Source organism: Scyliorhinus torazame, chromosome 2 (genome assembly GCF_047496885.1).
Source record: "Scyliorhinus torazame isolate Kashiwa2021f chromosome 2, sScyTor2.1, whole genome shotgun sequence".
Lineage (NCBI taxonomy): Eukaryota > Metazoa > Chordata > Chondrichthyes > Carcharhiniformes > Scyliorhinidae > Scyliorhinus > Scyliorhinus torazame.
Genome location: NC_092708.1, coordinates 235,807,115 through 235,823,844, shown reverse-complemented (window position 1 = coordinate 235,823,844; position 16,730 = coordinate 235,807,115). Strand labels below are relative to the sequence as shown.

The following is a 16,730-nucleotide window of genomic DNA, read 5'->3' as shown; positions in this document are numbered from 1 at the left end:
CAAAGTGGGAGGAAGAGTTGGGAGAGGTTATAGAGGAGGGGGTCTGGTGTGAGGTGCTCCGGAGAGTAAATGCCTCCACCTCATGTGCGAGGTTGGGGCTGATACAGCTGAAGGTGGTATACAGAGCACACCTCATGAGGGCGAGGATGAGCCGATTCTTTGAAGGAGTAGATGTGTGTGAGCGTTGCGGGGGACACACCCCACTAATCATGTTCATATGTTTTAGTCCTGTCCAAAGCTAGAGGATTACTGGAAGGAGGTTTTTAAGAGTAATTTCCAAGGTGGCACATGTGAAACTGGACACAGGTCCCCGGAAGGCCATATTCGGGGTGTCGGACCAGCCAGGGTTGGAAACGGGTGCGGAGGCAGATATCGTAGCCTTCGCCTCATTGATCGCCCGAAGGTGGATCCTGTTGGGGTGGAGAGCAGCCTCTACACCCTGTGCCCTGGCGTGGCGGGGGGACCTGTTGGAATGCTTGACTCTTGAGAAGGTTAAGTTTAAACTGAGGGGAAGGACGGAGGGGTTCTACAAGTCATGGGCATTATTCATTATGCACTTTCAAGAGCTGGATAAGATCGAACATTAGTTGGGGGGATGGGTGGGAGGGTTGGGGGGAGGGGGGGCTGTGTGTATTAAGGGTGACTACGGGTAATCCCGGATTCTTTTTTGTCATTTGTTTATGTAAACATGCGGGCTGATGTTTGGGGGTGGTGGGAGGATGGGATCACTGTTGTTATGGGGATTGACATATTTGTTGCTGATTATTGTTTATTGTTGGTGGGTGTAAATTCGGGAGAAAATGTGAAAAAGGAGAATAAAAATATTTTTAAAAACAAAAACAGAAAACACTGGAAATATACAGTGGATCACTTCTGGCAAGTGGTCATTAACCCGAAACATTGTGTCTTTCTCCACAGATGCTGCCTCATCTGCTCAGCATTTTCTGTTGTTTCAGATTTCCAGTGTTTTGCTTTTGGACATTTGTTACTCCTGCGCCCGGCATGCTGACTCACATGACCCTAACAGTGTTCACACTGCACTTTCTTTGGATCAGATGTTAATCTGCCCTCTCAGATGGAGGTAAACTATCCCATGGCATGATTTTTGAAGAAAACGAAGGAATTCTCCCAGTGACCAAGCCAATATTTATTCTTTGTTCAGGATCTGGAACAGATTATCCAGTAATTATCACCATTTTTCTTGCAAAAAATATAGTATATTTATGAAATTTGTAAAGATCCATTATGAATACATAAAAGTGCAAAATAGGTCAATTTCTTTCAGTATAGTATTTCACCCTCTGACTTACCTCATTCCACTTAGAATTACAGGGTATATTCACAATGACATTTACATTTCATGTCAAACATTGTCTGGTGCATATAAACCGATGGGGTTTTACATGATTTCCAACCTCTGGCAGGAGGGCTTTAGACAGAGAGAGGTCTTTCTTTACTGAGCATTTGCGGCAGCTAAGCATGTCCCTCAGCTCGTAGTCCTGGAATTGAAATGTGCCAGTCTGTACCACTCAGTCATTGCCAGCTCTTCGCTAAGAAACACACCTTGTGGTTCTCAAGTTTGAAATCACTCTCTCTCTTCAGTTACTGTGTGTTAAGAAGGCATCAGAGACCATTGACCAAGTTAATCTTGCTCTAGAGGCATGGATTATCTTTTTTAGTTCAACATTTATCCAGTTTGCAAGACTCTTTGAAAAGATAATTCCTGGTCTACCTTGATTGCTATCACCATTGATCATTCCATTAGCATCAGACTTTCTAAATCATGATTTTGTATTACATGCCAAAAATATTCCAACTGTTTCTTCCTGATCTTGGTTGGAGTTCTTTTGGACTCAGATTTTACCAACACCTTTTTATTGGTTGTGCGAGTTGTCCAAGATATCTTCATTATTCACCTAAAAAAAAAAATCACACTACAGGGGCTGACACCCAATGTATTTCTCAGATCTCACCATGTGCACGGTTAATCCTGTAGTGCAGTAGCGAGTGATGTGGCACCTGGATATTTAGCACAGGGCAGCATGATGGCACAATTGCTAGCACTGCTGCCAGGTTCGATTCCGGCCTTGGGTGACGGTGTGGAGTTTGCACTTTCTCCCCATGTCTGTGTGGGTTTCCTCCGGGCGTTCTGGTTTCCTCCCAAAGATGTGGAAGTCAGGTAGATTGGCTATGCTAAAATTGCCTCTTAGTGTCCAAAGATGTGCAGGTTAGGTGAGGTTATGGGGATAGGGCCTAGGTAGGGTGCTCTTTCACAGGGTCAGTGCAGACTCGATAGGCCAAATGGCCTCCTTCTGCACTGTAGGAATTCTATGGTCTACATGCGCATAATATAGTTCCGGACTCTTTCCCAATATAATCACAGAACTGTTAGAGTGCAGAAGTAAAACAAAGTTATTTCTTATATCTCTTTTGCTTCCTTTGGCATAATATTTCCCTCAAAAATATACTTTATTTATTAGATCTGTGAGGGCACAATTTGGCTACACACAAATGCAAAAGACGTAAATTTCTTTCAGGATAGCTTGTGGCCCTCAGGTGCCTCAATGCACAGGTTATATTTGCAATGTATGTTTATATTTCATGTTAGACATTCTCTGCTGCACACAGCCTCAAGGGGTTTGTACCAGACCCTCTGGCAGAGAGACTTCACCTTCCTCCCTGTGCCCTCTCATTCGTAATCCTTTCCCGAGTGGGAAAGTTTCTCCCTATCCAATCTGTCCAGCTCCCTCATGATTTTGAAATACCTCCATTAAACCTCCTTTCAGCCGTCTCTTCTCGAAGGAAGACAGTAAGAAGTCTTACACCACCAGGTTAAAGTCAAACAGGTTTGTTTCGAATCACTAGCTTTCGGAGCGCTGCTCATTCCTCAGGGGAATGAAGAGGTGGGTTCCAGAAACATATACATAGAAGACAGTCTATGCTTCTCCAATCCAAGCGGTGAGATCACCTGGTCGGTGGTGGGAGCTCGTTGGCATCGTTTCCAACACGACAAATCGGGGCGAAACATCCACACATTAAAAGGACTCCCATCAGCCTGTGAAGCATTGAGGACATCCTGAGGTGGTGAAAGAGAACCAACCATTCCTACTGGCCGTGAGTCTCGGGTTTGTCTTTGTTCGGTGGGGACTTCAAGTTGCTGCGAATACAAAATAAATACGGTGCGAGCTTTTTTGAGAGTGGGGGAGTTCGGCTTCGGTGGGCCCCCGGTGAAGGAGGCCGCCCGGCCGTTCCCATGGAGACGCGCCGGAAGCGGCGACCTGTGACCCGGCGTGACCATCACGTGATGCGCCCGGGCTTGTGGCGGAGGAAGGAGGCCGTTCCTCCGCCCAATTTTAAAAGCAGTGTCGAGGCGGCCGGCGGAGTCAACCCTTTCCAGCCCCCTTCCCTGTCTCACCGACAGTGTCTTAAAGTAAGGCTTTCGGGAAGCGGCGGTGGACTCGGTGGGGGGGTGGTTACTGTCAGTGCAATTTGAGTGCAAGAGTGGGACCTCCCTATTCCCCTTTCTGCCCGCAGGCTGATTAGCAAAGGGAAAATGCTGAAAGGTTGGGAATGAAGTAAAACTTGTCTGAATTGGTCTTGTGCACCTCAAAGTGGGAACTCCCCGACTGATGTCATTATCACTGATCTGTATTGGATGGGGATTGGAAATTTTGCACTGGTTTTTCCTTCAATATCCGCAGAATCCACACTGGGCAAACATTGTTATGGGATGAATGTAACTGCTTCAGTCACCTGAGCTGGGATAAATGCTTTTCGAGTCCATTGTGACTCTTCAGTTTCAGTTCTAATATTGGACTCAACTCTGTCTCTCTCCGCAGATGCCATCAGACCTGTGGAGTTTTACTATTTGATTTGGTTTATTATTGTCACATGTATTAGTATACAGTGAAAAGTATTATTTCTTGCATGCTGTACAAACTGCATACTGTACCTAGGGAAGGAAGGGGAGACTGCAGAATATAATCTTACAATTATAACAAGGTGTAGAGAAAAGATCAACTGAATACGAGGGAGGTCCATTCAAAAGTCTGATGGCAGTAGGGAAGAAGCTGTTCTTGAGTTGGTTGGTACGTGACCTCAAACTTTGGTATCTTTTTCCTGACGGAAGAAGTTGGAAGAGAGTATGTCTGGGGCACATAGGATCCTTAATTATGCTGGCTGCCTTTCTGAGGCTGTGGGAATTACAGATAGAGTCAATGGATAGGAGGCTGGTTTGTGTGATGGATTGAGCTACATTCACGACCTTTTGTAGTTTCCTGCAGTCTTGGGCAGAGCAGGCTCCATACCAAGCTGTGATACACCAGAAAGAATGCTTTCTATGGTGCATCTGTAGAAGTTGGTAAGAGTCGTAGCTGACATGCCAAATTTCCTTTGTCTTCCCTCGGAAGGTTAGTAAGTGATTTTTATTCATTTTTACTTTTATTACCGTTCCAAATTGTGTGTGTGTGTGTGTGTGTGTGTGTGTGTGTGGGGGGGGGGGGGGGGGGGTGGTGGGTGGGGGGGGGGGGCGGGGAAACTGAAGTGACATCACAGAAAAGCTGTGACCTGATTGGCTGGTTGGGAATCTACACTAAATTTAAAAAAATTAAGCATTGGTAAACTAATTAAACATAATTACTTAATTATAATTTAGAGTGGTATCTAAGCCAGAGATTGGAGAGTACAGTATTTAGCTTTCACATTTCTAGTCGAAATCTAGTGCTAGGAAACATATAGTTAACAGTAACTTTTTAAAAAACTTTTAAATTTAATTTACTAATTAATTGACGCAATTTCAATTAGAGGGGTGCAGTGCTCTGACTGTGAGATGTGGCAGGTCTGGAAGGCTTCATCTGCAGAAAGTGCACCCAACTGGAGCTCCTCACAGACCGCATGGTTCGGTTGGAGCGGCAGTTGGATGCACTTAGGAGCATGCAGGTGGCGGAAAGCGTCATAGATAACAGTTATATAAATGTGGTCACACCCAAAGTGCAGGCAGAGAAATGGGTGACCACCAGAAAGGGCAGGCAGTCAATGCAGGAATCCCCTGTGGTTGTCCCCCTCTCGAACAGGTATACCCCTTTCGATACTGTCGGGGGGATAGTCTATCAGGGGAAAATAGCAGCAGCCAGAGCAGTGGCACCACGGCTGGCTCTGATGTTCAGAAGGGAGGGTCAAAGCGCAGAAGAGCAATAGTCATAGGGGATTCTATAGTCAGGGGCACAGATAGGCGCTTCTGTGGACGTGAAAGAGACTCCAGGATGGTATGTTGCCTCCTTGGTGCCAGGGTCCAGGATGTCTCCGAACTGGTAGAGGGCATCCTGAAGGGGGAGGGCAAACAGGCAGAGGTTGTTGTACATATTGGTACTAACGACATAGGCAGGAAGGGGCATGAGGTCCTGCAGCACGAGTTCAGGGAGCTAGGCAGAAAGTTAAAAGACAGGACCTCTAGGATTGTAATCTTGGGATTACTCCCTGTGCCAGTGAGGCTAGAAATAGGAAGATAGAGCAGCTAAACACGTGGCTAAACAGCTGGTGAAGGAGGGAAGGTTTCCGTTATCTGGACCACTGGGAGCTCTTCCGGGGCAGGTGTGACTTATATAAGGACGGGTTGCATCTAAACTGGAGAGGCATAAATATCCTGGCCGCGAGGTTTGCTAGTGTCACACGGGAGGGTTTAAACTGGTATGGCAGGGGTGTGGGCACGGGAGCAGTAGGTCAGAAGGTGAGAGCATTGAGGGAGAACTAGGGAATAGGGCCAGTATGATCTGAGGCCGGACAGACAGGGTGAAGCTGCTGAACACAGAGTGTCTGGTGGCCTGAAGTGCATATGTTTTAATGCAAGAAGTATTACGGGTAAGGCAGATGAACTTAGAGCTTGGATTAGTACTTGGAACTATGATGTTGTTGCCATTACAGAGACCTGGTTGAGGGAAGGGCAGGATTGGCAGCTAAACGTTCCAGGATTTAGATGTTTCAGGCAGGATAGAGGGGGATGTAGAAGGGGTGGCGGAGTTGCGCTACTGGTTAGGGAGAATATCACAGCTGTACTACGGGAGGACACCTCAGAGGGCAGTGAGGTTATATGGGTAGAGATCAGGAATAAGAAGGGTGCAGTCACAATGTTGGGGGTTTACTACAGGCCTCCCAACAGCTAGTGGGAGATAGAGGAGCAGATAGGTAGACAGATTTTGGAAAAGAGTGAAAACAACAGGGTTGTTGTGATGGGAGACTTCAACTTCCCCAATATTTACTGGGACTCACTTAGTGCCATGAGCTTAGACGGGGCAGAGTTTGTAAGGAGCATCCAGGAGGGCTTCTTAAAACAATATGTAGACAGTCCAACTAGGGAAGGGGCTGTACTGGACCTGGTATTGGGGAATGAGCCCGGCCAGGTGGTAGAAGTTTCAGTAGGGGAGCATTTTGGGAACAGTGACCACAATTCAGTAAGTTTTAAAGTGCTGGTGGACAAGGATAAGAGTGGTCCTAGGGTGAATGTGCTAAATTGGGGGAAGGCTAATTATAACAATATTAGGCAGGAACTGAAGAACCTAGATTGGGGGCGGATGTTTGAGGGTAAATCAACATCTGACATGTGGGAGGCTTTCAAGTGTCAGTTGAAAGGAATTCAGGACCGGCATGTTCCTGTGAGGAAGAAGGATAAATACGGCAATTTTCGGGAACCTTGGATAACGAGAGATATTGTAGGCCTCGTCAAAAAGAAAAAGGAGACATTTGTCAGGGCTAAAAGGCTGGGAACAGACGAAGCCTGTGTGGAATATAAGGAAAGTAGGAAGGAACTTAAGCAAGGAGTCAGGAGGGCTAGAAGGGGTCACGAAAAGTAATTGGCAAATAGGGTTAAGGAAAATCCCAAGGCTTTTTCCACGTACATAAAAAGCAAGAGGGTAGCCAGGGAAAGGGTTGGCCCACTGAAGGAAAGGCAAGAGAACCTATGTGTGGAGCCAGAGGAAATGGGCGAGGTACTAAATGAATACTTTGCATCAGTATTCACCAAAGAGAAGGAATTGGTAGATGTTGAGTCTGGAGAAGGATGTGTAGATAGCCTGGGTCACATTGAGATCCAAAAAGACGAGGTGTTGGGTGTCTTAAAAAATATTAAGGTAGATAAGTCCCCAGGGCCTGATGGGATCTACCCCAGAATACTGAAGGAGGCTAGAGAGGAAATTGCTGAGGCCTTGACAGAAATCCTTGGATCCTCACTGTCTTCAGGTGATGTCCCAGAGGACTGGAGAATAGCCAATGTTGTTCCTCTGTTTAAGAAGGGTAGCAAGGATAATCCAGGGAACTACAGGCCGGTGAGCCTTGCGTCAGTGGTAGGGAAATTACTGGAGAGAATTCTTCGAGACAGGATCTACTTTCATTTGGAATCAAATGGACGTATTAGTGAGAGGCAGCATGGTTTTGTGAAGGGGAGGTCGTGTCTCACTAACTTGATAGAGTTTTTCGAAGAGGTCACAAAGATGATTAATGCAGGTAGGGCAGTGGATGTTGTCTATATGGACTTCAGTAAGGCCTTTGACAAGGTCCCTCATGGTAGACTAGTACAAAAGGTGAAGTCACATGGGATCAGGGGTGAGCTGGCAAGGTGGATACAGAACTGGCTAGATCATAGAAGGCAGAGAGTAGCAATGGAAGGACGGTTTTCTAATTGGAGGGCTGTGACTAGTGGTGTTCCGCAGGGATCAGTGCTGGGACCTTTGCTGTTTGTAGTATATATAAATGATTTGGAGGAAAATGTAACTGGTCTGATTAGTAAGTTTGTAGACGACACAAAGGTTGGTGGAATTGCGGATAGCGATGAGGACTGTCAGAGGATACAGCAGGATTTAAGACATAGGAGCGGAAGTAAGGCCATTCGGCCCATCGAGTCCACTCCACCATTCAATCATTGCTGATTTCAACTCCATTTACCCGCTCTCTCTCCATAGCCCTTAATTCCTCGAGAAATCAAGAATTTATCAACTTCTGTCTTCAAGACACTCAACGTCCCGGCCTTCACCGCCCTCTGTGGCAATGAACTCCACAGACCCACCACTCTTTGGCTGAAGAAATTTCTCCTCATCTCTGTTCTAAAGTGACTCCCTTTTATTTTAAGGCTGTGCCCCCGGGTCCTAGTCTCCCCTGCTAATGGAAACAACTTCCCTACGTCCACCCTTTCTAAGCCATTCATTATCTTGTAAGTTTCTATTAGATCTCCCCTCAACCTCCTAAACTCCAATGAATATAATCCCAGGATCCTCAGACATTCATCGTATGTTAGGCCTACCATTCCTGGGATCATCCGTGTGAATCTCCGCTGGACCCGCTCCAGTGCCAGTATGTCCTTCTTGAGGTGTGGGGCCCAAAATTGCTCACAGTATTCTAAATGGGGCATATCTAATGCTTTATAAAGCTTCAGAAGAACATCCCTGCTTTTATATTCCAAGCCTCTTGAGATAAATGACAACATTGCATTTGCTTTTTTAATTACGGACTCAATCTGCAAGTTTACCTTTAGAGAATCCTGGACTAGGACTCCCAAGTCCCTTTGCACTTCAGCATTATGAATTTTGTCACCGTTTAGAAAATAGTCCATGCCTCTATTCTTTTTTCCAAAGTGCAAGACCTCGCACTTGCCCACGTTGAATTTAGATTGTTTGGAGACTTGGGCGGAGAGATGGCAGATGGAGTTTAATCCAGACAAATGTGAGGTAATGCATTTTGGAAGGTCTAATGCAGGTAGGGAATATACAGTGAATGGTAGAACCTTCAAGAGTATTGAAAGTCAGAGAGATCTAGGTGTACAGGTCCACCGGTCACTGAAAGGGGCAACACAGGTGGAGAAGGTAGTCAAGAAGGCATACGGCATGCTTGCCTTCATTGGCCGGGGCATTTAGTATAAGAATTGGCAAGTCATGTTGCATCTGTATAGAACCTTAGTTAGGCCACACTTGGAGTTTAGTGTTCAATTCTGGTCGCCACACTACCAGAAGGATGTGGAGGCTTTAGAGAGGGGGCAGAAGAGATTTACCAGAACGTTGCCTGGTATGGAGGGCATTAGCTATGAGGAGCGGTTGAATAAACTCGGTTTGTTCTCACTGGAACAACGGAGGTTGAGGGGCGACCTGATAGAGGTCTACAAAATTATGGCATAGACAGAGTGGATAGTCAGAGGCTTTTCCCCAGGGTAGAGGGGTCAATTACTAAGGGGCATAGGTTTAAGGTGCGATGGGCAAGGTTTAGAGTAGATGTACGAGGCAAGTTTTTTACACAGAGGGTAGTGGGTGCCTGGAACTTGCTACCGGAGGAGGTGGTGGAAGCAGGGACGATAGTGACATTTAAGGGGCATCTTGACAAATACATGAATAGGATGGGAATAGAGGGATACGGACCCAGGAAGCGTAGAAGATTGTGGTTTAGTCGGGCAGCATGGTTGGCATGGGCTTGGAGGGCGGAAGGGCCTGTTCCTGTGCTGTACTTTTCTTTGTTCTTTGTACAATGAACAAGGCCTCGGAATGTTTCGTTTCAGGGCTATTTGTGGTGGTGAATATTTTGTCGCGTGCAATTTTCACGTTCGCATGGGGTGGGATGTAAACTGCCGTCAGGATAACGGAGCTGAACTCCCGCGGAAAGGTAGTAGGGGTGGCATTTTAGCGTCAGGTATTCTAGGTCTGGGGAGCAGAAACTCGCCAGTGTTGCTCCATCTAGGCACCAGGAGGTGTTGATTAGGAGGCAGACCCCACCTCCCCAAGTCTTGCCTGAGGCAGCCGTACGGTCCATTCGGTGAGTTGAGAAGCTCGCTGGTTATAGGGCACAGTCCGGTGAAGCAGGAGTGAGCCATGTCTCCGTGAAACAGAGAACACAGCAGTCCCTTAGTTCTCTTTGAAAAGCGAGTCTGGCTTTAAGTTCGGTTTTCTAGAGATTGGACATTATTAGCTAGGAGTAAGCTAGGCAGAGGGGCTTTGGAGCCACGCTGTTTCACTCTCGCCTGCAGGCCTGCACGTTTTCCACGCTTCCTGGAGTGCCTGCTTCTTTTCGAGCCTGAGAGACGGCGAGCGTATGCAGTGTTAAGGGAATAGTTGTGCCCAATGAGGTTATTCACTCTGGTCGGTGTGTGGATGGAGGATTTGTTGCCTTGCTTGCGATTCCAATATCGGCAGGTGCGTCTGCGCGGTCGAGCGTCCCGGGTCGCTGTCGGGCTGCAGTTTGGCTTCACAGGTTGGTGGATGTCCAGACCACGCTCAAGTGTGGGTGGGTCGAAGGCCGTAAGTGGATGACGTCTCTGGGGTTGTGGTTGCGGATGAGGCGATGGCCGGGGCCGAGTGTTGGGGTCCGCAGAGTCCTTTCCAGGTCGCGGTCTTCCTTCAGAGGACGGAGGATCTCTAGACCTGCAAGTAAATTTATTCCTTTCTGTTTTCATTTTGGATCTCCAGCATCCACAGGGTTTTGCTTTAATTTACCTTTTGTCAGTTGTTGCAAAGTAAGGTGTGTTTACAAATATAGCTCATCATTCATGCACCTATCTCCCTTGCCAAAACTTGCTCCCCAGCAGCTTTGAATCTTGAAAAAAAAGACATTCATTTGAAGCTTTTCATCTTGCACTTATAAGGACAGGAGCAAGAATAAATTCTGTATTGCTCCCCTTGAAATTTGACATTTTTGTGTCTGTCCTGTTAGTGCAAGACAAAAAACTGACACCATGGACGTGATTAAATTGCCGGGGGCTGGTGTGAATCCTGCCCCTGCCGTGTCCCGAATTCTCCGCCACCAGAGATTCGGCGAGGGCGGGAATCGCGCCATGCCGGTCGGCGGGCCCACCCCCGGCGATTCTCCGGCCCGCGATGGGCCGAAGTGCCACCGCTGTCAACCCGAGCCAGCCGACGTGGATTAGACCCCCTTTTGAACGCCGGGACAAGGCGACGCGGGCGGGCTCCAGGGTCCTGGTGTTGCTGATTTTGCCTTAGTTTAATTGCTCTGTTTTGTTACCTTTGCTCTTGAGTCGCCAGGTATCTTTCTGATAGCGCCACGTGGTTCAAGTCCAAGTAATGATTAATAATCCAATTCACCGATTAGTAAGATTTAAATCAAAGCACATTTATTATACACAGTAATCACTACTCATGCACAAATTCTACGTTTAAGCTACTTCTACAACTAACAGGCCTATACTTAACTTGGAACTGGCCCACCAGGTCAGGGAAACAAATGGCCTTTTGTTCGGGTTCTGAGCCTGCGGGATTCGAAGTTGATACAGATTGATAGCTAGGAGCGCCTATCTCGTAGCGAGCATTGAAGTCAGACTTACAGTTTCGACCAGCTGCTGAAGAGTGAAGAGCTGGAGAAGCGGTGGAGAAGAGAGAAGAGAGCGATTTGAACTTGGGGCTCAATTCTTATAGTTCCCAGGGGCTTTCCGCCTTTCAGGGCGGAGCCTGTACCTGGTCCCAAGTGATTGGACTTTGTCCCAATTGCTTGGTTCGATTTTCTCCAATGCTGGAACGGTTCCCTGATCGATGGGCAGTCTTGAGGTGGTCATTCACCTCCTTTTGTGTTGGCTTCTGCTGGCGCCGAAGAGTCTGGTTTTGCTTTGTGTGTCTAAATGTTGCTTATTGTTCCTAGGGATTGCTCATTAGTATGCAGATGGCTGGTGTTTTGTTGTGCTGATGGTTGCTGGTATCGATGTTGTCTGGCCTTTCCAGAGGTAAATACACAGCCAACCTGCAGCTGCTTGTTTGTGTCTTGTTGGCTGACTTTCCCATCAGCCTTTGCCGTTCGCCATTTTGAATCGGGAGTTGGCCATTTTAAGTGGCTACATTGGGGGGTGGGGTGGCCTGGCCCGCGATCGTGGCCCACCGATCCACGGGCGGGCCTGGCCATGATGGCACTCTTTTTCTTCTGCCTTCGCCATGGTCTTCACTATGGCGGAGGCGGAAGAGACCCCCTCCCCTGCGCATGCGCGGGGATGCCGTGAGCGGCCGCTGACGCTCCCGCGCATGCGTCGCCTGGCGAAGTCCTTTTGGCGCCGGCTGGCGTGGCGCCAAAGGCCTTTCCCGCCAGCCGGCGGAGCGGAAATCAGTCCGGCGCGGGCCTAGCCCCTCAAGGTGAGGGCTTGGCCCCTTTCTCCGCACCTCTGGGGTGGCCCGACGCTGGAGTGATCCACGCCGTTTTTGGCGCCAGGTAGCGGACATCGCGCCAGTTTGCGGAGAATCCCGCCCCATGTCTTTTTTTTCCACAATTAACTTTTGAATTATCGTCCATTCAAGTTTTAATCTTTGCAGCAAATCTGGATCTGTCACTTGTTACACTTCCCTTCTGAAGGTGGATTTGGGGACCTCGTGAAATATTCAGACTGTGCATGTTGGCAAGTGAATTCACTGTGGGAGACAGCTCAGCTAATTGCAATCCCATCCTCATTTATCACCCTCTGCACATTTCAATAGGAATTGTAGCATGGTGATCAGGACCGAGGACCCTACCTCTCCCATGTCTTCAATGCAGTGCCCTTGCTGAAACAGCTTACATCAGATGTCTAATTCTGTTTTAAGCAAAACTATAAGCTTTTTGAGCCCTTGATTTCAAAATGTGCACTGGTGGCGAAAGAAAGAATCTGATTGTGGGTTCACATTGAAACTTCATACTACAACCTGTGCATGGTATTTATGTAAGCAGATCATTGTAATTACTTTGTTGGCAGCTATGGCAAAATTGGGTTTGTTACTAAGTGAAATGTCCTTAAACTGTATTGTCCTCCAAGAAATTAATCTTGTTTGTGATACATTCAATGGGAACATTCACTGTAATAGTTTAATTGATTTCTTAAAATCAAAGGGTGAGCTGTATCATGCTACATAAATGTAGAAGTTTGTGGCATAATACAGCTCACCCTTTGATTTTAACACTTTGTTGTGGTGAGAAATTGGGGAACTGAGTTTAAATAGCTAGGGTGTGCAAAATTGAGAGAAATGAACAATGAACAGTTTTCGCAGTGGCAGCAAACTGGAAGCTTTGTTCAGTCAGCCCAGCATAGGACAATCTGTCCTTAGTTTTGCCCCTTTGATTGTTTCTTTGGAATAACAATGTGTTTTTGGTCTATGGTATGTTTTTTATTTACTTTGTCATTATGCAGTTGTTTGTGTTTGTTGCAAAGCTATTTCTGATAGTTTACAAGTACATGGATAGATGAATTGTTCCTGTAGCTTTCATTCTTGACTTGTTACTAAATGTTGTGGGTTTTGATGCTGGTAGAATGTTGAAACACAGAATGCATAAGACAGACACTTTCTTAGCCTGGCATTGAAATAAAACGATACATTTTTGGTCCTGATTAGCATTGCTCACTGTTAGGATAGTTGAAAATTCCCCAAATAATGGATGGTTGAAAATATTGCAAATGTAAATTAAGAAAATTAATGGTAAAATGAAATTACATTCTGAAAATCCAGATTTAGAAGTTGCGTCTTTTCACAATTTCATTAGTGCTGTATAATTACGGAGCAGTGCAGGTGTTTTCCTGTCTTACATTTTGGAAATTTAGAGCCTGAAGTTTCTTGGTGGACACTTAGTGCAGGAGATAATTTTATCACCAGAAGTCATTTATCTACCCTCTTCTAGAATAAATGAATATGTAAAATAGAGGAAACAAACATTGAAATGTAAAATTTATGGCAGCTGTTTCCTTTGTGCTTAAACTACAACTTCTGCTTTATAATACTGCACTAATGCAAGTAAAAATAATTTTAGTGTTTTAATGTAATTTCCTTATTTGCAGGCAATGCGTCTTAAGTGTTTAAATAGCCTATAGTGCAAATTATCTTTGCCATGGAAGAATCTTTGTCTTACCTGGCCACTGGGACGAAGGCTGTGAACCTGCATCCATTTGGGAGAGAGGAAGATGACTCACTGGAGAAGCTGTTTGTGTTCTTCTGTGAGCAGTTGCGGCAAGGACACTGGGCCTTGGCTCAAGCCTGTATGCCTCAGTTAAGGCAATGGCAAGGTGGTGGTGCAGAACAAGTGAAGGACATCCTTCAGGCAATCGTCGTCTGTCCATACAAGCTAAGGTGAGTACTCTGGAGGAGATCTTAGAAGCATAGGTTTGCAACACATAGAAGATCACACAGCTCATTGTGGCTGTGCTGTCTCTTAGCTAGACCAACCCAAAACTGGTCCCACTGTCTGATCTCTTCTTATAGACTCATATTTACTTTATCATAGAATTTTGTGGCACAGGCCAAACAGTCTATAAGTGTTTATGGAAGGCACAACCATTCTCTCACCTTACTTCATCTCACCCATCAACATATCCTTCCTCGTCTACGTAACTACAGTCCTCTTAAATGCATCCATGCTTTTTGCTTCAACCATCTCACATGATAGCGAGTTCCACATTCTCATCACTCATTCAAAAGAAGTAAAGGCCTTTGCCTCAGTCATGCCCTGTGGCAAAACATTCTGAACTTTAACAATATTCTGTGTAGTGATATTTCTCTTAAGCTTTTTCCTCACTCTTGGTAATAATCTAAAATTTATCATGCTGATCATTGACCCCTCCCCCAAGCAGAATTTTAAACACTTTTTTTTTTCAAAGCCTTAACTGCCTAGTGGTAAAGAATCCCAGTATCTCAAGACTCCCTTCATAAACTTAATTTCCCTTCTTTGGTATCAATCTGGGAATCAACACTATATTTTCTATGGCCTTAATGTCCTTTCTATAATGAGATTTCCAAAGCCGCGCACAGTTCTCTAACGGTGGCTGTATCAGTGTTCCCTATATATTAATTATTCTTGCACTTTGTGTTTCTACTTATAAATTCTACTTATGCTAGCCTTTATTTTTTGGATTTATGTACTTGAACCCTCTCACCAAGAGATTTTCTTTCAACCCCATTGTCTCAGTTAATCAATTTCCAGTGTTTTTCCATTAGGTGTATGCATTTGTTGCTTGAACGAAATACTGCAGATGCAAGAAATTTGAAGCAAAGACACCAAAACGGCTTGAAGAGCTCAGCCGACCAGACAGCTTTGACTGAAAGAACAGGATAATTGATGTTTTGGGTATATGCCCATACCCAAAATGTCAGCCACCATTCCTGATTTTGTGTTCCTCCTAAAATCCATTAGATCACATCATCTAAATTACACGTCAGCTGCCTGCCCATTTCTCAAACCAGTCGATCTCTCCCTGAATTCCGTTGCAATGCTTCCTGGGTGAAAATTGTGGCTGTAACAGCTAATGCTTCTAAAACTTTGTTGTGATATGACTGCCAAGAATTACTTTGCTGTGCCATCTGTTTCTTAGAATTGAATAGTTTGTCTACACTTTCAGTTCCTTCTGGCATCATGGCTATCAGATGTACTGAATTGACATCACGTGCCTATTAAGATTCAAAACCACGGGGCGCGATTCAGCGGCCTCGTCGTGCCTGACTTGCTGTCGGGATGTCTCTCGGGAGATTTGTGATGCTGAAATGTCTTGTGAGATTCAGTGGAATCTCGCGAGGCGTCACGATCTGGATCTCGCCCTCAACAGGCATGGCACAGATCTGCATATTCATATGAGCCCTACAGCGCATTAAAATATATGTTCACCGGATTCACCCGGCACCCAGGACTCCGGCCACACCTGGGTGACCTTGCCAGGGCGCCATTTAGAACTGGTCCACATAAGCGAGGACAAGGCGTAACGGCACTTAGGGTGGCTTCCAGGTGATTGGAGCAGGGCAGGGTGTTACCCTGGCACTCCCTTGGGCACCCTGGCAGTGCCAGTCTGACAGTGCCAGGTTGGCACTCCCGGGGATCAGGCCCAGGGGCCTTACCAGGTGGAGGTCAGTGAGTGCGGGTTCCCGGGCCCTCCCCAAGGCTTGGAGGGTGGGGAGGGGTCAAAAACAGGCGTCGAGAAACACCCCGCTAAATGCGCTGTTCAGCGGACTTTAACTCGAGTCTGCTGAATCACCCCTCAGTCTGTTTTGGTAGATTTATTTTTCTCAATTTAGAGTACCCATTTCTTTTTTTTCCAATTAAGGGGCAATTTAGTGTGGCCAATCCACCTAGCCTGCACATCTTTGGGCTGTGGGGGTGAAACCCACGCAAACACAGAGAATGTGCAAACTCCACACAGACAGTGACCCAGAGCCGGGATCTGAGGTGCGGCGGAGGGTGGAAGTCTCAAACTTGTGCACGAAGCTGGGGTCGATACAGCTAATGGTAGTACACAGAACGCACCTGAAAAAGTTGAAGATGAGCTGGCAGTTTGAGGGGGGGGGGGGGGGTTGGAGAATATTTGTGAGCGGTTAGGGAGGGGCCCAGCCAACCACGTACATATGTTTTGGATCTGCCCAAAGTTGGAGAGATTTTGGAGATCGTTCTTCACCATGTCGGCGATCTTGCATGTGGACTTAAAGCCCAGTCCTCTGGGGGCCATATTCGGGGTGTCAGATTTGTCGGAGTTGCAGACGGGTGCAGAGGCAGATGTTTTAGCCTTCGCCTCGGTCATTGTTCGCAGGTGGGTTATTTGGGGTTGAGGTCAGCTTCTGCTCCCTGTGCTTCGGTGTGGCTGGGGGATTTAATGGAGTACTTGCACTTGGAATAGGTAAAATTTGCTCTAAGAGGAGTGAGGGAGGGGTTCCATAAAAGATGGGGTTTCTTTATACTACATTTTGGAAAGCTGGCTACCATCAACAGCTGGGGAGGGGCGAGGTGGGGAGGTTCATTGGGGTGTTGGTGAGAGGTGGGTTCAG

At 46.5% G+C, this 16,730-nt stretch overlaps 1 protein-coding gene across 5 annotated transcripts in view; it reads left to right on the top strand.

Annotated features, from left to right (window-relative positions):
* The first annotated feature begins 3,285 nt into the window (after positions 1 to 3,285).
* Positions 3,286 to 16,730, top strand: part of zfyve26 (zinc finger, FYVE domain containing 26) — a 192,303-nt gene continuing 178,858 nt past the window's right edge. For all 5 annotated transcript variants that reach the window (XR_011936542.1, XM_072485117.1, XM_072485111.1 and 2 more), the window contains exons 1-2: positions 3,286 to 3,430; positions 13,766 to 14,054. Coding sequence is in view for 4 of the 5 variants with exons in the window: in XM_072485117.1 (XP_072341218.1) it covers positions 13,816 to 14,054 (239 nt within the window). In the remaining variant the exon portion in view is untranslated. The remainder of the gene's footprint in view (positions 3,431 to 13,765; positions 14,055 to 16,730) is intronic.